The sequence below is a fragment of the Haliotis rubra genome, unplaced genomic scaffold (genome assembly GCF_003918875.1).
Source record: "Haliotis rubra isolate DU_JTF1 unplaced genomic scaffold, ASM391887v1 Scf688, whole genome shotgun sequence".
NCBI lineage: Eukaryota > Metazoa > Mollusca > Gastropoda > Lepetellida > Haliotidae > Haliotis > Haliotis rubra.
In genome coordinates, this window is record NW_025767399.1 from 217630 (window position 1) to 239528 (window position 21899).

Below are 21899 nucleotides of genomic sequence, written 5' to 3' on the forward strand. Positions count from 1 at the left end.
TCAACCATGCCAGCGAGCCTGACCACCCGATCTCGTTAGTCGCTTCTTACGACAAGCATGGGTTACTTAAGGTTCATTCTAACCCGGATCTTCACGGGTCCCAGTGCCCCTGAATTTCTGCAGTATATCTCATCATTTATACTCAAATAAATTCCACATTGTCTCAAACTTATTTGGGAGTTCCAAGTATCTGAATTAAGCAAAATGTTCCATTCATGTTTCCAAGAATTTGCAAATTTAGATTAATGTCCCCACATTCACACTTGCCAAACTTTCAACTCACTTCTCACCAGTCGGACTGACCTCACTATGTTGCTTCGCAGCCAGGATAGTTTCTTACAACATGATAATGTAACATGTTCAAATGTAACATAGGTTATAGTTATGTAAGATCGCTGACTGTGTTTGCTGGCAAGTACGTGTTTCACTCTGAGGGTTTGAGAGCAAATCCTGGCTGGAAATCAACCCCAAAACAGTTCTGGAATCTGTATGTTTTTTCAGAAGGCGTATAACGTGTATTACCTGTGTTACATCTGACCACCTCTGAAAAGTAGTGTGTATTCATAGTTTTCAGCCATATGAATTTCCACTTGTCAGATGGGTACACAAAATATGCGATCTAGATTACTGGTTGTCATACTTCCATTTTCTGTCGGTTAAATCACTGGCTTTATGTGCTGGTAAATAGGTGTGTCACTCAGAATGTCAATCCAGAATGTGTACTTTATAATCCCAAGTATAACTGATGTTATATACCCATCGGCAGCAAAGTTACTTAAATGTTCTTAGAATACTACATGTACCTCTAACACTTGATTGCCTTTTTCCTGAAACTTGTTTCTGAATCCACAGGTTTAGCTTGAATAAAAAAATTCGAAAGTCCATGGATTTGTGTTCCATCCCCGGGATTTTCTTAGGACTTTGAATTATATTCCTTGTTTTGAAAATTGACATAACTTTGTCTTGCTATTACTGAATAAGATTGTAGGGGGGAAGGGTTTTCCCTAACATATAAACCGTCAATGATGGATCATTATAATATAAATTATCATTTAATGAAGCTACATAACAATAAATTTACTTTGTTGGTTGTCACCAACCTCGGATAACCTAAACTGTATTCCAGGTCTACATGAGATTCAAACGTATCAGGTTCTGGGAAACTTTGATAATTTGTAAGAGGAGAAAAAGCTTCATTGCGTCTTAATAAGGAGATATTATAAAGTGAGGTTGAAGTTACAGGGAATATTAACAAGTCACAAAAATTTATTGCAGTGGCAAAACAGTTGGGTTTTTCAGTTACTGAAAGAAAAGTGACAAAATATTGCATTTCACCAACAACATTCTGAACTGGCAGAACTTCTGTTCATGGTTTGAAACAGGAAACTGTCTATGGTTCATAGACAGAAATGGTTTTACCTTATGGGACTTGTTTATCAAAAGAAGACCCTTCAAATTCCATTTCACTCCCAAAAGATGTCATTCATAAAATTTAACATATTGAGAATGGTGAAAAAAACATTTTTTGGACAAAATGTTAAAAAAATACAAACTTACATGGGGCTAATGGGCAGGTTTAGTTTTATGTACAGCATACACAATTTTGGAGTTTGCATTCTAACCAGTGCCAACGACTTGTGCTGCTCGGTATTGATCCTGTTGAGTTACACCACGAGTCTCATGCTGGACACAGCCATCCCAGCAGTGGTCAGTGACTGCCCACTTCATCCCCTCCCCTCTAGGTCTGACTACTGTGACGTGCATGACCAGCCCCCACCACTAAAAGCAAGCCTCATCTGGAGTGGATGTACTGTAGCTTCACGATGCCTTGTGGCCCAGTCTCCTGGCTCGCCATCAAGTGACATAATAATTTGGATTGTCTATAAATTGGTGGCTCTAACACTGGTACTCTGTTGCGAGTAGCCCGGTCGCAGCCAGTAGATTAGGACCACTTCAGCGGGGCTCTCTCATTACATACAGGGACATATCACAGGTAAGGCTTCATCTAAGCTTATAATACTGTGGGGCTTTTCTGTTTATTTAGCTTAAGTTATAATTATTTAAGTGGATTGAATAAAACCAATTAGCTGAATCAGGTTTTAATCTGTTTTATATATATTATCCTCAAAGTAACGAAAAAAAGAAATATTTATGAATGTTATAACATAGAAAACAAATGCTAAGATCAATTTTTATATGTTAACCCTAATGTTTTAATGAAAACTATTACATGTCATTTGAGCATATTTGTCTCGCAGCAGGTTACCCAATTGTCCTTAGCAAACATGGTCCAACTTTTAGGTTTCTCTCGGCACAAAATTTCATTTTCTTAATTTTTCTTTCTATCATGATATATTTCTACTTTCTGGTCATCAGATCTAACATAGCACACACTGCTACTATCTCCACTCTCGTTTCACAATCTGAAATATACTTCCAAATGTTCACTTTATGATCTATTCACATTTGAATTCAAGTTGCAATGGAACTTCTAGTTGTATTATAAAATGATTTCTTTTTCTTAATGTAGGCACATTAAGTTGTTAATTTTATTGCCCAATCCAAAAAGCTCACTTATTTGAAGCATGATGTTCATCATGACAAGTAATCTGACAACTCGGAGAAAAGCTTGTTTTCTTCATTAGATGATTTCTCACAGAAACTAGTATGTATTTGATCATTTATTTCCTGACCAATCAAACAGCAGACAAAAATTAACTTGAATTATTTTCTTTTTCACATATTTGGTTAGTCTTTCACTTAATCTGCCCTAAGTTACACCAGTCAAAGCCTGACTCATAATGCTTCATCAGCATAAGAAGCTGTCAGAGAACCTCACAGATCAACAAGTGGCAGAATTTCAGCCATTTAGAGACAGGCTAAGGTTATTCTTATTCATTTCTATTAGTAACATATGTTCAGATTTCTTGTAACTATTTTGATCACTTTTAATCTTTTGATTTGTGATACTGTTGTTAAGTATTTTTATGAAGCAAACTCATAATGGAAAGACACACCTGCTATTTCATTATCACACCTGTATCACAAGGAAGCCAAAGTTACTTTCTAGTTATCTTCCTTACAGGAGCTCTAGTTGTGGTTTTAATTGCTTTGCCACACTCTAAACATGTTATCCTCCATACAGGAGCTCTAGTTATGGTTTTAACTGCTTGGACACAATGTAAACCTGTTATCCTGTGAGGTGAAGCTCTAGTTGTGGTTTAAACTGCTGGGTCACACTCTCAACATGTAATCCTGTGAGGTGAAGCTCTCGTTTTGGTTTAAACTGCTTGGCCACACTGTAAACATGTTTTCCTGTGATGGGAGGTCTAGTTTTGGTTTTAACTGCTTGGCCACACTCTAAACATGTTGTCCTGTGAGGTGAAGCTCTAGTTATGGTTTTAACTGCTGGGTCACACTGTAAACATGTTATCCTGTGAGGTGAAGCTCTAGTTATGGTTTTAACTGCTTGGCCACACTGTAAACATGTTGTCCTGTGAGGTGAAGCTCTAGTTATGGTTTTAACTGCTTGGCCACACTGTAAACATGTTGTCCTGTGAGGTGAAGCTCTAGTTATGGTTTTAACTGCTGGGTCACACTGTAAACATGTTGTCCTGTGATGTGAAGCTCTAGTTATGGTTTTAACTGCTTGGCCACACTGTAAACATGTAATCCCGTGAGGTGAAGCTCTAGTTATGGTTTTAACTGCTGGGTCACACTGTAAACATGTTATCCTGTGAGGTGAAGCTCTAGTTTTGGTTTTAACTGCTGGGTCACACTGTAAACATGTAATCCCGTGAGGTGAAGCTCTAGTTTTGGTTTTAACTGCTGGGTCACACTGTAAACATGTTATCCTGTGAGGTGAAGCTCTAGTTATGGTTTTAACTGCTTGGCCACACTGTAAACATGTTGTCCTGTGATGTGAAGCTCTAGTTTTGGTTTTAACTGCTGGGTCACACTGTAAACATGTAATCCCGTGAGGTGAAGCTCTAGTTTTGGTTTTAACTGCTGGGTCACACTGTAAACATGTTGTCCTGTGAGGTGAAGCTCTAGTTATGGTTTTAACTGCTTGGCCACACTGTAAACATGTAATCCCGTGAGGTGAAGCTCTAGTTATGGTTTTAACTGCTGGGTCACACTGTAAACATGTTGTCCTGTGAGGTGAAGCTCTAGTTATGGTCTTAACTGCTGGGTCACACTGTAAACATGTTGTCCTGTGAGGTGAAGCTCTAGTTATGGTTTTAACTGCTTGGCCACACTGTAAACATGTTATCCTGTGAGGTGAAGCTCTAGTTATGGTTTTAACTGCTGGGTCACACTGTAAACATGTTGTCCTGTGAGGTGAAGCTCTAGTTATGGTTTTAACTGCTTGGCCACACTGTAAACATGTAATCCTGTGAGGTGAAGCTCTAGTTATGGTTTAAACTGCTGGGTCACACTGTAAACATGTTGTCCTGTGAGGTGAAGCTCTAGTTATGGTTTTAACTGCTTGGCCACACTGTAAACATGTTATCCTGTGAGGTGAAGCTCTAGTTATGGTCTTAACTGCTGGGTCACACTGTAAACATGTTGTCCTGTGAGGTGAAGCTCTAGTTATGGTTTTAACTGCTTGGCCACACTGTAAACATGTTATCCTGTGAGGTGAAGCTCTAGTTATGGTTTTAACTGCTGGGTCACACTGTAAACATGTTGTCCTGTGAGGTGAAGCTCTAGTTATGGTTTTAACTGCTGGGTCACACTGTAAACATGTTGTCCTGTGAGGTGAAGCTCTAGTTATGGTTTTAACTGCTGGGTCACACTGTAAACATGTTGTCCTGTGAGGTGAAGCTCCAGTTATGGTTTTAACTGCTTGGCCACACTGTAAACATGTTATCCTGTGAGGTGAAGCTCTAGTTATGGTTTAAACTGCTGGGTCACACTGTAAACATGTTGTCCTGTGAGGTGAAGCTCTAGTTATCGTTTTAACTGCTTGGCCACACTGTAAACATGTTATCCTGTGAGGTGAAGCTCTAGTTATGGTTTTAACTGCTTGGCCACACTGTAAACATGTTATCCTGTGAGGTGAAGCTCCAGTTATGGTCTTAACTGCTGGGTCACACTGTAAACATGTTATCCTGTGAGGTGAAGCTCTAGTTATGGTTTAAACTGCTTGGCCACACTGTAAACATGTTATCCTGTGAGGTGAAGCTCCAGTTTTGGTTTTAACTGCTGGGTCACACTCTAAACATGTTATCCTGTGAGGTGAAGCTCTAGATTTTGTTTTAACTGCTTGGTCACACTCCAAACTGTTATCCTGTGAGGTGGAAATCTAGTTTTGGTCTTAAATGGGTGTGATGGCCCACATGTGTTGATATGTTACAATGCAATGTTTTCATTGAAACAAGTCTGCTACCTTGTACATTGGCACATATGTTTCGTTTTCACTCACAGCTGAAAGTAGGAGAGAATATTAAGTATGTTTCGTATTTGACTATTATGAAGACTGGAGTAAATTGAGCACATTAGGTATTTGAGCATTGTGAGAGGCTATTAAATATCTGTGTATACCGAGTGTTGTGGTATATTGACTGTATTGAGTATTTGAGTATGCAGTATTAGGTACTCTTTCAGAAGTAAAAGAATATCTTAGAGCTACTTTAGATGAATGCTACAATAAGCTTCCCCCTCCCTTTCTAACAGTTTTATCACTTTTTGAAAAGTACTTAAATCAAAGGGATATTTCAAGAGTTTTAAGTCTTTGATTTCAATAAGTGTCTGATCAGTAGATAAAAAATAGTTTGATGACAGGGATTTACAGGACGTGAATTCCTGCCTCCTATATGCATAAAAATTGATAATGGACGCAACAAAATTTATTAGCACGTCCACAGGGACTCATAGAAAAAGTCCAAGTACTTTTTGTAAAAATTCCAATCAAGTGACAATAACTTATCACTGAGTTTGCTACTAGCTGGGTTAAGGTATTTTTTGCAATTTAATTACTGTAACAATGTGAACATCATGATACATAATACAATAACAGTATTAATAATAGCATTTAAGTGTCTGGGACCCCCATTTTGTTGTCCAGGACCCCTGAAAATTAAGAGTATGAGTCCCAGGGACCCTCAAATTTGCAGATGTTTCAAAACATTCCCCTGATGATGTACAAGGTGTAGCACCTCAAGCTTGTTATTAGAGGCCACTATAGGAACTGGGTGGTCAGACTTTCTTGATCCATATCATTGCCCAGTTGATCAATGACTATGATGTCAATCAGTGGACTGTCTCGTCAAGTCTTTATTAATTGCGAACCGATGTCATATAGCTGGAACATCAGTGAGAGTGACAGTAACAAGAAAACAATGTAGCAACTAGGATTGCCTCCTGGGCAATACTGACGGTCTTCAGACTTCCCCATTCACTCCCCGTGGCTGCCTTTACTTGTACTGTTTCTTTGGACGCCAGCTGGAGCTTCCATTTTAACTCTCGGAGTTACGGGTGTTTGAAGTGTATTTAAGGGCTAGAAACCGTCCACGATTGTAGTGTTTGACGTTCTGGAGAAGAAGATTTTCAAACACAGGCACCGTCAAAACGTGAAAATCGACAAAAAAATCAGTTTTTCAAAAATTGAGGAAAATGTATTCTGCCGCCCGGCTTATTTTATGCGCTTAATCAATAGAGGATGATGATGTCTACATCGAGTGAAAATTTGGTCAATTTATCTCTTCTAGTTTTGGAGATATTGGGTTTCAAAGATTTTGACGTTTTGGGTTATCTGCCCTTACTGGAAGCCGGGATTTTTTCAACCATGCATCAATTTCAGCCTATATGCTATCATCCCTGTAAGTTTCATCGAAATCGACCCAGGGGTTAGTTCAGGAGAGCTGGGACAAAAAACGTACAAATAATAATAAGAATAATATTCGGATAAAAACAGTAGGTCTTCCAGACTGTTGTCTGAAGACCTAATGATATGGTACATCATTACACTGGGAAACAATACAGTCACTTCTTATTCGAAAATAATGCTATTCCAAAATTCATAGGATGTAAATTATCAATTTCTGTCATATGTGTCATCTAGTTGTTGGCAACACAGATTTACTGAAAAGCAAGTTCCACAACTGTGTGGAGATGAGCATTAGAAATCCCATTTTATGTCTGTTTATCATCAGACAAAAGTCCAGAATGCCAAATACTGTATCAAGACAATACATAATACCTCCATACATATGTATACAGTTGTTAGAAGCTCCATAGATAGCATAGGGGAATGGTTTGCTGTCAGATTGTAAATATTACTGTCATACTTCACATGAATATTCATCAGAGAATCAGATCATTCACTTAACCAGTGTTTCTGGGAAATACACTTCTTCTGCACTCCTGCATACTACACTAACACATGGCAATACAATACTGATCCCACACAACAGCTCTTCACAGGGAAATCAAGGAAACACAGGCAGGTCCTACACCAAGACTCATTACCCCACCTAATCTCTAGTCTCACAAGGGAGTCAAGGCAACAGAGACAGATCCTGCACCATGACTCTTCACCCCACTTTTACTCTAGTCTCATAAGGGAGTCATGGTAACACAGACAGGTCCTGCACCAAGACTCTTCACCCCACCTTTACTCTAGTCCCATAAAGTTAGTCATGGTAACATAGACAGGTCCTGCACCAAGACTCTTCACCCCACCTTTACTCTAGTCTCACAAGGGAGTCATGGTAACACAGACAGGTCCTGCACCAAGACTCTTTACCCCACCTTTACTCTGGTCCCATAAAGTTAGTCATGGTAACAGACAGATCCTACACCAAGACATTTCACCCCACCTGTGCTCTAGTCTCACAAGGGAGTCAAGGCAACACAGACAGGTCCTACACCACGACTCTTCACCCCACCTTTAAGGCAACACAGACATTAAGGTGTGTAAGCTTGGGGCGGGATGGGATGGGGACTATAAGTGATACATGTCAAACATTTACTACATAGATGAAATCCATAAAAGGAATTATTACAAATAATTACAATCAGTATGATTCCGACATGACCAAAGAGTACAACCTGGTTCCTGTGGCACTTAAGCCATGTGTGCCCCTACTACATGGGATGCATGTCCTCCTACACACAGCAGTAACTAAACCAAGGCCACACAAACTGGTCAATACCCAGATTCATCACCCCATCTTTGTTCTTGTCCCACTCTTGTCCAACTTCTAGTTTGTGCAGTCTACAAAACTATTGCACTGATGCATTGCACAAAGAATCTGTCATGATCCCTGACACCAAGAAATAGAAAATCGTTAGCAATGACTCACAACTGTAGATGGATGCTCACATCTCTATGAACTTCAATCTGTACAACCATAGAGATCCAACGGCTCCCATATCCCCCTATCCCTCCATCACGACTACCACCATGCACTTCATTATACATACACAGAAACAGGTTCTCCTGTCAACATGTTATGGGTTTCTTTGTAGTGGTAGGTTTACAAATCTGACAACCCTAAATTTTACCTGTCAGAAAAAATAACTAGAATTATGAGCATACTCATTTTCTATTCGAGCCAAGCCTCAGATATTATTTAAACATTTCACTACAAAAAGTGAGTGAGTGAGTGAGTGAGTGAGTGAGTATGGTTTAACGCCGTTTTTAGCAATATTCCAGCAATATCATGGCGGGGAACACCAGGAATGGGTTTCACACATTGTACCCATGTGGGGAATCGAACCCGGGTCTTCGGCGTGACGAGCCAACGCTTTAACCCCTAGGCTTCCCCACCGCCCCCACTAAAAAAAGAATAGACTTGCAGACCGGTGCCCACTCCTTGGGCTCATTGTGTTACTGTCTCCCGTTGCTTCAGTACTTATCTTTCTACCTGTAAGACAGCCTTGTGTTTCTGCATTTCTTACGCTGCCAGTTATCAATCTTTTCACCAATGAATCCAACCACAGATTCTTTAGTTTTGAACATCTGTAACCCCAGTGAAAAACCCTAAAGGCCATAAGTAATGTCACAATGTGCAGATACATGCACTATCCACTAGACCAAAATACATGGCTCAATCAAACAGTTCATGAACACACCTCAGTCGCTGCTAGACACCAAAACATTCATCACTTTGTCATTACAAACACAGCACTTGGTTACCATCAGATTGAATAATCATCTGTCCACAACTGCAATCCCAACATTCTCATTACAAATGATCCACTAGCTTTGTTTTGTGACATTTGTAAATTACTCCATCATCCTGGGAAGAGTTAAGCATGTTAAGAGATTATTACACTGGCCTATTACAAACATGTGTATTGATTGTCGATGAGGACTGGGTTTGGCTGATGGGAGTTAAATACCACTACAGTCATATTTCAGTCCCTGAGGCCTGAACCAAGACAGGAAACATTACATAATCTGCTGCTTTCCTGCTGCAAGTAACATTACATGCCAATCCTGATGGAAGTCATGCGTCTGCTGCGATCCAAATAGTTCTATACACTGCACGCAATCTGTTTTAACGAGGGAAAAAGGGAACAATTTCATTCACCTACATCAGCAAACTCACAACCTATGAAGTATTACTACATTTTTGCTCTGCCCATTCACGAACAAACATGCCACAATTATACAATTTTATTGCCTTTAACACACAAGAAGAAATTGTGATGTGTGTTGTGAGTAGTGAATATGTATAAGTAAATGTTAATGAATTTTACTCATTGTATTATAAACATGTTTAAGAAATTAAAGTAACCATTTACATCAATTTCACTATTTCTTACACTGAAATAGATCTGGAAACTCAAGAGATTTATGGTAAGAGTTGTAGAAAAGTTGCATGCTTAAAAATATTATGAAATTTCATTTTCCACAACAACTAACTTACAGACTGACTGACTGAGTTTGGTTTTACGCCACTTTTAGCAATATTCCAGCAACATCATGGCAGGGGACACCAGAAATGGGCTTCACACATTGTGCCCATGTGGGGATTCGAACCTGGGTCTTCAGCATGACGAGCCAACGCTTTAACCACTAGGCTACCCCACCGCCCCACTAACTTACAGAGATAACACTCATGGTCTACTCAGGCATGCTCAGCCACAGACCAGTTTCAATGGGTATTTATGATCATTTGCTCTGAATTCTAACTTGCAGCTTGTGGATAAGATATGGATAACTACTGCTAAAAGCTTATTTACAGTACCATGTCCCATTAATAGCCCCTATGGCAGTATGTCAGTTATGGTTTGACCTCGAGGATGCCATTCAATGCCTATGTAGTATTGCGTTCAGGCATCCCACAGAGGATAAACTTACTGTGTGCCTGCTCACAGAGTACCTCATCACTTCCTCTTTCAGGGGTGGAAATAACCCATTGCCCGACGCCAGAGTCCAGTGATTTTTTCTGTCGGGCAAGCAAATTGTATATCACACTGTACCGGTGTCCAGTTGATATTCCAATGTTAATTATGTTGTTTATTTAAAAAATCAACAAGAAAATGGCTGGTATAGTGGAAAAATTATCAGGGCAAGTGATTTTACATGTGCCACTGTACCGGAGTACACGGGCAATTTTAAAGTTATTTCCACCCGTCTTTTGTCAAATAGACAAGGCATATGACCCCGGAACAGAAGGTCTGTGGTTAAAATCCCATCATGGGATTGGGAGGTTTTAAGGTTGATAAACCTGATACTTGCTGACCAAATGCGTAATACAAGTGAAGGCAAAACAAATCCAATACAAATAAGTAAAAAACCTGATTACATGACAATCAATATATCACTGACCATTTCACAAACAAATCTATCATATCAGTGAAATGAGTGTATTTTGTTCCTCCTTGAACCTGCTTTATTGGGCACCTGCTTGTCAAATCATACCAGCCTACTACTCTAATATGTGAGCACCTGTACCCACTGGTAAATCTGTGGTGACCTAAGAATCTATTATACACAAAGAAATTGTAGCAATAAAATTGTATTCCTACTTGAAGCAAGAACCTCACCAACAGTGTTCAGTTTGTGAACATGACCTTCCATGGTGTGACAAAATGCCCATTCAGCCTTGTCAAAGTTCTTTAATGAAAGGAATGGAAACAGTCCTTATACTGAATGTCAAGGGCCAAAGAAAAAAATTGTCAAGATTCAGTTGGCCATTTTCAGATAACTCTAAAATCTGTGCAAAAGTGTCAATTCTAAAAAGTAGTTCCAACAACATGATCAATGTTTATTATAATTGGAACTGAGAAGAACACAGTATCATATTAAGAAGTCTAAAAGTTAATTAAGCAAAACAAATACACGCTATTGAAGAGCATCATCTGATCAATTTGACATGAGGTTGTCCCCTCATCCACCCCCCCTAAACACAACACAAAGATGACAAACTGCTATAAATAACGCTGCTTCATTAGCTGCATGCTGGGAGACCATCAGAATCTCATTGGTTCCAGAAACTGCTGTTTTGTAACTGTTTAATGGTGTCAAAACAAACTCACATGATTCCTTCAAACAACCAGAATACACAACTCCTCTTGGGTCATTGCTTATAACAGTTGATTATTAATAATCAACATTGAAGCATTAAAAGGAATTAGTGCTTCATCTGTAAATCAAATAATTGAAAACAAATAAGAACATAATGCAGCTGTATATAGAACACATGGCACAACATTAAGTTGATCCAAACATAAACATATGGTTTGTGTCAAAATTGGCATTTGCACCATATTTAGCAATACTCCAGCAATATCACAGCATGGGACACACATTGTACTCATCTGTGGAATCAAACATGGACCTTACGTTTGACAAGGAAATGCTTTAACCACTAGACTACCCCACTACCCACTGGAACATGGATGGGGTATGTGTTCAGTGTCTAGGTATTACTGATGGGTCAGACATGGTGAAGATGGAAGATGGGTGTGGTATGTGTTCAGTGTCTAGGTATTACTGATGTGGTCAGACATGGTGAAGATGGACCATGGATGGGGTATGTGTTCAGTGTTTAGTTATTACTGACGGGTCAGACGTGGTGAAGATGGACCATGGATGGAGTATGTGTTCAGTGTCTAGGTATTACTGATATGGTCAGACGTGGTGAAGATGGACCATGGATGGGGTATGTGTTCAGTGTCTAGGTATTACTGATGTGGTCAGACATGGTGAAGATGGACCATGGGTGAGGTATGTGTTCAGTGTCTAGGTATTACTGATGTGGTCAGATGTGTTGAAGATGGAACATGGGTGTGGTATGTGTTCAGTGTTTAGGTATTACTGATGTGGTCAGACGTGGTGAAGATGGACCATGGATGGGGTATGTGTTCAGTGTCTAGGTATTACTGATGTGGTCAGACGTGGTGAAGATGGACCATGGGTGAGGTATGTGTTCAGTGTCTAGGTATAACTGATGTGGTCAGACATGGTGAAGATGGACCAAGGGTGAGGTATGTGTTCAGTGTCTAGGTATTACTGATGTGGTCAGACATGGTGAAGATGGACCATGGATGGGGTATGTGTTCAGTGTCTAGGTATTACTGATGTGGTCAGACATGGTGAAGATGGAACATGGGTGAGGTATGTGTTCAGTGTCTAGGTATTACTGATGTGGTCAGACATGGTGAAGATGGACCATGGGTGAGGTATGTGTTCAGTGTCTAGGTATTACTGATGTGATCAGACATGGTGAAGATGGACCATGGATGGGGTATGTGTTCAGTGTCTAGGTATTACTGATGTGGTCAGACATGGTGAAGATGGACCATGGATGGGGTATGTGTTCAGAATTTAGGTATTACTGATGTATTCAGATATGGTGAAGATGGACCATGGGTGAGGTATGTGTTCAGTGTCTAGGTATTACTGATGTGGTCAGACGTGGTGAAGATGGACCATGGGTGAGGCATGTGTTCAGTGTCTAGGTATTACTGATGTGGTCAGACGTGGTGAAGATGGACCATGGATGGGGTATGTGTTCAGTGTTTAGGTATTACTGATGTGGTCAGACATGGTGAAGATGGACCATGGATGGGGTATGTGTTCAGTGTCTAGGTATTACTGATGTGGTCAGACATGGTGAATATGGATGTGCTTATTAGCTGACTACGGAAATTAATATAATTCCACCCTTTGTCACTATTAAAGAGCTTAAATATGGCAATCAGTGAAAACAACGGAAATACACACACTAATTGTTTTGCAAGAATAACTGCAAGAATTACAAGTTTTAACAAGTATAATATTGTCATCAGTGTCTCCCACACACGTCTTTCACTTACCAGACAAAGGTCAATGGAGGAAAAAACATTTACTGATATGGCTAACAGAGATATGAATTAATGATTATGACACAAAAAAGTATAGGGTTTCAAAAGGAAATCTATTTTCAGTCTTGTTGGATCACATTAGTCTCAATTACCAAAACACAGAGTATTGACATGTCTCCAAATATTGCTAAAAATCTGCAGAAAATAGCACAAATGTTAACTGTGACAAATGAGGAATTGATTCTAGTATATATAAAGAGTTACATGTCCACCACACCCAAGCGCCTGGCAATGAGCAATGTAGCATGTGCACTGATGTCCTGACTGTTGCCATCATCAGCCTGACAGGAAGAAGACACATTTCACCGACATGCATCATCAGGGTGCTGGGCACAGCCCCGCAACCAATCTCCCAAGTATTACAGCCACATTCCCCAGATATACCATCTGTCTATGGACCACTCAGTTGCTGGCCAAAGCCTACTTGACTGCTTCAGTGCCGGCCATTCAAAAGGTTCTCACAGGCAATTTTTTGGCTCCCTGTTGAGAAGCAAATGTTGATATAAAATCCACAAATAAGATGTCCCAGTTCAGGTCATCGTATATGTACTCAATATGTCATACCTCATCTTTGTGACTTACTGTTCTGAATCCTCAGGTAGAAAAGATTTGGACATAGGAATTATCAAAGTGTAGACGAACAATTTATTTTTCAAATATGCCTGTGACCAGCATGTAATTAAAAATATTACATAAATCCCAGTGCTCAAGTGTTTCTGATGAATCAGAAATAAATTATATGATTGTGAGCACATTTGGAAAAAACTCATACTCATGATACCGATAGTGACACTGACAGTTCAGTTAGAGACTTTTATCTGCAGGTCCATCAGTTGTGTAAACGTAGGACAAAAGAGAAAAACTCAGAGTGCTTTAACCCAACTGGTGGGGCGCGGTGGGCGAGCTGGCTAAGGTGTCAGGCTAGTGATCCAGCAAGGTTGAGGTGTCAGGATCGAGCCCACCTGTGACCGGGTGTAAAAACCTTGGAGACAACTTTGTGTGCAGACTCTTTCAGTGTTGTCACAACCCCTAGTGTACAGTACATAACCCTGTGCACTAAAAAGAACCCACAAATCTGTTGGTATATGATCAGATGGTGGCTACATGAATACGTGCAAACACCCAGTTGCGGGTACAGCAACGTGCAGTGAACTTGGACAAAGCACTGTGACTATGTGTCCCAGTCCACCCAGCTGTGAATGGGTACCTCATTAGGATGAGAAAGCCACAATAACCTGGTGCGCCTTGTGGCTGCAAGAGTTGTATACTCCCCAGGGAATTGAGATTGATAATGCAATGTGCCGTTGAGTTTGACATCCAATGATCGAGGGAAAAATCACCAGCACCTTGAGCATGCACTAGTTGCCTGGATACGTGCGCTATATAAATAACATATAATAACCAACAGCAGTATTTTACAAATGGGATTTGTAACAAACTGCACATAATAATTAATTGTACTTACTAACAAAGATAGGTATCTTTTCCCTTCAACCCTTCATTTGTCAGATCTCCTCAAACAACAAAAGGTGTGGTCTGTTGACTACCTAAATCCAATGTTAGCTAACACTATGTAAAATATCAACATATTCAATTGCTGGAATACATTTTTCAAGGTTTTTTTTTATCCACAGCAAAATTGCCACATATATAACATTGTTTAAATAATGCAGCTATAGAGCAAATGTCGCATGATGGGGGGCGGTAGGTCCATCCATCCTCAGCAGTCCTACACACCCAGTAATGCTGGTGGTGTTTTCTGTCCATACTTATTCCACCTCTGTACAAATCTCCACTGTGGCTGATTACAGATTATTAAACGACAGAAATATGATATACCTGTCTGGTTACATGTTTCTGACATAGCAATGAAAATTTTATGTAAAAGACTAAATCCATAAGGGCAGCTGAAAAATGTCTTAATGTTTAACATATTTTCACCTAAAAATAAAAACCTTATAAACGAAAAGATCTAAACAATGTACAGTTATCGTGTCTTCTTTTACAGATACATATAACTCATTTGTCGTACATGATACACATGATACATAGTCACTTTAGTTTGGCTGATAGACAACTTTACAGATCCCAATATTTAGTTTGCACCGTCATTGTGTGAAATACCAAGAGGTTCCACTGACAAGAGGCTTGTGTTACCTTGAGGTTGTGCTGAATGTGGGCATGTTTCAATAGAATAATGCAGTCAGAAAAAGCATTATATTCTGTAATGGGTTGTAAGGTACAGCTAGTCCATGTAAATATTGCAATACTTCGAAAATGTCACTTTTTGCAAAATGGTGAATTAGAGTGTGATTGGATCCATGGGTTTGTTTTTGAAACGATAAATTTGAATACATTATTACAAATTGTGCCAATGTAAAGAACTACAACGTTGTGTACTCTGCTGTACTTGTCAGGAACATTGGTTGGATTGATATATTGTTTGACAGGCATGTTTTAGAAGCTGAGAGTTGAGAAAATGGAAACATCTTCTATAGGTTATTCTACTCATGAATGCACAGTGCTGTTTGGAACGTGGTCAAATGTAACACGTTATATTTAGGATTACACTTTCTCAGTCAAGTCTCATCTGAGATTTGAACCCCTACTCTCACAGTAAGACACCTAATACCCAGCACACAATACCAATGACCTAACACACATTGCCACTAATCTACGCATGTTAATCATTCTGGTGTATGCTATTGTTGTTACTGATGACTGTTCACCTACTGTTCAGATTCTATACCATGTTCATTATTCAGACATCTTTGACAGTGGTATCCATAAATTGCAGCCACTTTGGATTGATATACTACCATTGTTTTTTTTATTGTAGCAAGATGGAACATTATAAATGGTCGGCCTGGACATTGCATTATATTGTTTTGTTTGAAATAAGGCACTGTTTTTATTATTAATTACAGTGTCAGACTCTGTAAATTTAGTCTAGATCATTAGGCTTGGCAAACTGCTGGTTAAATGTCTTGAGTCAAACTTTATTAGGATAATAATTTGGCCAATACTTGCACCAATACCACAGACATAGTTTTACATGATCCATCAATGAATGACTTCAACCATGTCATGCCCATTTCTTCTTCCACTTCTTTAGGATGAGCGTGACCTTGAACTTGTTTGTGGTGACAGTAGCATGCTGTGTGTTGGCACTGTGCATGGGTTTTCCCCGCGCTGCCCGCCAGAGCTTCTTCCGCTGCAGCGGGTGGGGCGCGGGATGCACCAACATGGACTACAGCCAGACAGCTGACGAGGACACCAGCGACGCAAGTGACAATGGGGAGAAAGAGGAGGGCGGACAGAAGCTGAGCTACAGCATGCCCTACCTCTTTACATCAGGTGAGGCCACATGCACACCTGTGCTCCGATGCTCTGCTGGAGTACTACACACTACAAAAGTTACTTGGGATGAAAGGTTACTGCAACAATGTGATGAAGGGCATTTGTACAAACTACTCTACTGACAATGTAGAGAGGATGTTGCATTGGATACAGCACTTTTATCTGCATTCATTATACAACAGGCTTGAAGTCACATAAAGCACTGTCATCTGATCAGAGCATTGAGCACCTATTTATTTTTTATAGACGTCTGTGAAGGTTTCATGTTGGTTTATTTATGTAGGTTTCAATTTTTTCAGTTTAAGCTGTCATCGAAATACATCTCAAACTATCATTTATTTCTATTTGCTCATTGTTTGTTAACGTTATTTATACCACATCCACTGTAGTATTGGCTGATACACCTGAAAGTGTTATGGTCCGACTACCCTATATGACATAAACCACGACTAAAGGTTATAACCATCCCTGCCTTATCATGGCATTCAGTGAAGATCTATAATATGTCACACTGAACTATATGAGATGTTGGCAAGAGACTAAATAGAAGATTATCCCCATGTAAGTATTGCAGCCATGTTATCAGTGTGCTGATGTTGCAGGTCGGTCCTGGGGTGCTATAGGTAAACGCTGGGGTCCAGCCAGCTGGCACTCGGACCCCTATCTGAGGCGCATCCTCCTTCCCTACATGCTGTCTGCCAACAGTGAGTATACCACGTACAACAGTGAGTGAGTGAGTTTAGTTTTACGCCGCACTCAGCAATATTCGTGCTATATGGCGGTGGTCTGTAAATAATCGAATCTGGACCAGACAATTCAGTGATCAACAGTATGAGCATCGATCTGCGCAATTGGGAACTGTTGATATGTGTCAACCAAGTCAGCGAGCCTGACCACCCGATCCCGTTAGTCACCTCATACGACAAGCATAGTCGCCTTTTGTAGCAAGCATGGGTTGCTGAAGATCAATATTCTAACCCAGACCTTCACGGGTAACGTACAACAGAGACACACCAGGCTCTATACATGTTTTGTCAGGATGTATCGTTCTCTGTCTCTGTATGTCAGTACACAACATACACGTAATAGATAAAGCATGTGTTGTTGATGACAACTAATAATAATGATGACATCTACATCACATTTGGAGCGTTACAAATTCACTCATTATTATTATTATTATTATCATCACATTGTATAACAAATTCAGCACAAACTAAGATAATCTGCTGTAGAATAGATCTCCATCTACCTACCTGGAAACAATCTACTCAATAGCATACCTCTATTTCAAGTTTAATGTGTATCTTTATCCACAGACAATGTGTGGGTGCGACACTACTTCCCTGACGAGTACCTTGCCTTCAAACAACAGTTTGGAAGGTCAGCCAGTGTCCGGGCCAGCAAACAGAAGCGGGATGCAGGGACACAGTAGCCATAGCAACAAGTGACACACAATGCTCACTGTGGAGACAGTCACATGAGACTCCCTGCCGTCCTTCAACGTTGACCTATATATAGTATCACCATGTCTCACCCCACACACCTGGATCAAGGCCCCTGTCTGGACAATCGGTCAGCAGTTAGTAATATACAGATATAGCAGCTCTTGCTGTTCACAACATGACAAAATTAAGCCATGCGAACATGGAGGAATCATTAATTCACTAAAACTTTATTGCGATAAAATTGGAAGAAGCTTTCTCCCCCAAATCACATTGCAAACTATGTAAAATAAACTTTAAAAAGCAGTTTGTATTTGACAAGCTTCCAACCTGTACACCACTGTATAATGTGAACCCAGATACTTGATCATAAGGATATAATTCTGAATCTGTGTACCCTTATTTCATACTGCTAAGAAAACCTGCTCATGTAAAACAGATAATGTTCTGTGTACACCTTGATAGCAGCCTGTAAGTTAATCACCATATCACATCACTGATCCACTGACTGACTGAACCTGGTTCTGTGTAGTGGTGACTGTCACCCACATCTATCCCCCTGAGGAGGCAATCACAGGTACCACCTACAGGTTCTACTGGCACCGTGGACAGTTACAACCCAACAGTCCATGTGTGTGAGCACATACGCTACAGCCCCTCGATGTGTCTCCTGCCTTACACTGTCACATCTCTGTATATCCAGTCCATTTGTCTGTCTACCTGCTTCTCAATGTAACACATATGACCACTGTATCTGTAAACTCACATCGGACAATAAATAATCTGTATGATGTCATGCCTTTGTTTCTGACTGTTGGAATATTCTTTTCAGGTGTCAATCTTTCTATTTGAAGGGTCATCGAGTGTTACAAAGGGTAACAAGTTGGTTGTGATTGAGTTTAGTTTTACGTCGCACTCAGCAATATTCCAGCTATATATGGCAGCGGTCTATAAATAATCGAGTCTCGACCAGACAATCCAGGGATCAACAGCATGAACATCGATCTACGCAATTGGGATAAGATGACGTGTCAACCCAGTCAGCCAGCCTGACCACCCGATCCCGTTAGTCGCCTCTTACGACAAGCATGGGTTACTGAGGATCAATTCTATCCCAGACCTTTACAGGTCAACAAGTTGGTTGTACCCTGTCTGATCATGCCAACTATCAGCCATGAGCAGGACAACAACTGCTCCCTGGCGGACACGTTGACACAACCATCATGAACAACAATCAGTCCACTCTGTCCACTTCGATGGATTTAGTGAAGTGACTGAGTGTCGTTGCACTCAGCAATATTCCAGATATATCATAACAGGTTAAAAATAATCAGGTCTGAAGCAGGTAAGCAAGTGAATAATCCTTAATGGAGTGTGAGAATAAATTGACCTGGGGTTTGTCATGGTTTGCTCCTACGGTATCCAAATCTGGCAATTATCTAAACATTTAACTTATATTTTAAGATGCTTCGCTAATCAGACGATAAAGTACACTTTTTTGCATCACGCCACACTGTATTGATGTCACTACACCATTCTAGTCTGCCCCTCATTATCAAATGTACCCTTGGTAACCGACGTCATGAACGATGTCACTTATCATTGTACAACTACCTCCATGTTCATGGTTTGCAGCTGCTTCACTAGGCTACCATCACTGGTGAATGTCTCAGCTCAACTCACAATTAAACAGTGACATTGCAACATTCGCTAATATAGGCATTCGCTAGCCTATGTGACGTTACGTCTACAGTCCCACAATGTATACGTGGAATTTTGCATGACTGGCCAGCTTCATCTGGATGTAGTGCTCTAAACTTATGTTGGCAGTAGTAATGCAATGTTCATATTGCCCTATACAGTTTGCGATAATCACAGACGTAATTGAAGTAACATAGAAAAGATAAACATCTTCAAACTGTTTATCATTTGTTTTCCTGGTAATATACGTCTTAACATAGGCATTAGTCATCCTAAGAATGAGGCCATCCAACAATGAGGGTATATCTTTATGCTATTGATGATGAATAGTTTTGCTATGAAAGTGATTTTGCTATCTCATCTCTATAACCAGTGATTCCACACAACGTTTCTCTAATACTCAGACTCAAGCCATGGCTTTGTTGATAACGGATCCTGGGCTTTTACATGTGACGTGCAAGAAGGCTACAGCCACACAATTTCCTATTCTCACCTGTCATTTCAAGCAAGTATTGAAAGATATACCAAAAATATCCGCAGAAATTTCTATGGTAAAAATATCTCTACATTCCTACCACAGAATAAATACAACATCACACTTACCATTCATCTCTCTCATTGCCCTGGCGAAATCATTGGGGTCCTTGAAACTAACAAATCCATATCCCTTGGTCTTGTTGCTTCGTCGATCTCGTACAACTTTGGCCTTCACAAACGTGGGATACTTGGAGAAGGCCCGAGCTAAATGTTCATCTGTCACTTCATTCCCAAGATCACCACAAAACATTCGGAAGTCATCTGAAATAAAGGAGGATACATTATGTAAACTATGTTCTCTGAATGACCAAAATGTTTCAAAAGAGAAATGATTGAAGTTAGATATGAGCGGTTTATCTTGTCTTGGCTTATATATGGGGAACCTCTTGACAATAGAGTTTGGGGGTCCCAGGCATCGGGACTAATCCAAGATTGACTACCATTCCAGCAATTCCAGGACCTAAGTTTATGTGTTATAGATATTCACTAATCTTGTGTGAAATAAGCTGAAAATTTGGTTATGAGAAATTAAGCAGATTGACATTTACAACTGCCTGTTAGTGTTAAACATGGACTTCTATCCAGGATGGACTTGAACTATAGTACTGTTCTCTAGCCAGCAGGATTTATTGTCTTCTACAGTGAGGACAAGATACCACTTGACCATCGGTTATCATCAAGAAACTGAGATAATACTAATGTAGCATTAGTTTTTTTTTGTTTTGTGGCACTCTAGACCTGGCTCAGACAGAGCATTAGCTGAGCAGTTACAATCACTGACATCTTCAAGTCACACATAAGATTCTCCATACAATACTACCTGTTGCATATGTGGCAATACAGTTGAGGTAGACCAAATTACAATAATCAGCTATGTGATTATATTTCATGTTAGAGAGAGAGAGAGAGAGAGAATGCTTTCATTTGAAGAAAATCATCCTTGGTCATGCACAAAAATCATAGTTAAATTTTCAAGTGTAAAAAAGAAGAAGCTGGCCAGAAAAAGAAACTGTGTATTGTTGTATTTCTTTCTAAATTGATAAAATATAATATAAATAAAAAAGTTTCAACATAAACTTTATTGGGTGGATACTAAGATCATAAGATCACAGAGCAGCCTGTATAATGTCCATGGCATTGACCGTATGAGTCCTAATGTGGGATAGGCATCAAGCAACAATGTCATGTGGCTTGTGGGAGGGATTGCCATATTCCCTGCAAAATCATGAAGGGTATCTGGCAGATTTGGTACACAGCATTCATTTCATCCCACACATGCTCTTTAGACTAGAGATCTAGAGAATTTGCAAGCCAAGCCAGTACTTCAACATAGTTCTGCAGAAGAAAAGCAATAGCAAAACCCACCCAAGCTGTGTGATAATGGTCATTCCTGATGGAATGTCCATCCTGGGCCATGATGTACACAAAACAGAATTCCTACCATCCAAGAAACTGATCTTTGTAGCCCACACCTGTCAAATTGCCCTGAACACCAACAAAGCAACTCTTCTCCATGACACAGGTTTGAGC

At 39.9% G+C, this 21899-nt stretch overlaps 2 protein-coding genes across 2 annotated transcripts in view; one reads left to right on the forward strand and one right to left on the reverse strand.

The window, feature by feature from the left end:
• The window catches only part of LOC124258229 (RNA-binding protein 42-like), a 51089-nt gene that overhangs the window by 16282 nt on the left and 12908 nt on the right, over nt 1–21899 (reverse strand). Inside the window, exon 4 of the mRNA XM_046692293.1 lies at nt 20436–20630. Within this exon, the coding sequence (XP_046548249.1) occupies nt 20436–20630 (195 nt within the window). The remainder of the gene's footprint in view (nt 1–20435; nt 20631–21899) is intronic.
• On the forward strand, nt 1630–18922 carry LOC124258230. The gene is made up of 4 exons (XM_046692294.1): nt 1630–1993; nt 16442–16683; nt 17289–17390; nt 18006–18922. Exons 2-4 carry the CDS (start codon nt 16443–16445, stop codon nt 18119–18121), a joined length of 459 nt encoding a protein of 152 aa, XP_046548250.1. The 5' UTR covers nt 1630–1993; nt 16442; the 3' UTR covers nt 18122–18922.

What these genes read in the sequence shown, in the direction of transcription:
- LOC124258230 (XM_046692294.1), top strand. Translation starts at nt 16,443, where the DNA reads ATGAGCGTGACCTTGAACTTGTTTGTGGTGACAGTAGCATGCTGTGTG. An exon ending in GCCCTACCTCTTTACATCAG is followed by an intron (nt 16,684 to 17,288) that starts GTGAGGCCACAT and finishes CTGATGTTGCAG; the next exon opens with GTCGGTCCTGGGGTGCTATA. An exon ending in CTACATGCTGTCTGCCAACA is followed by an intron (nt 17,391 to 18,005) that starts GTGAGTATACCA and finishes CTTTATCCACAG; the next exon opens with ACAATGTGTGGGTGCGACAC.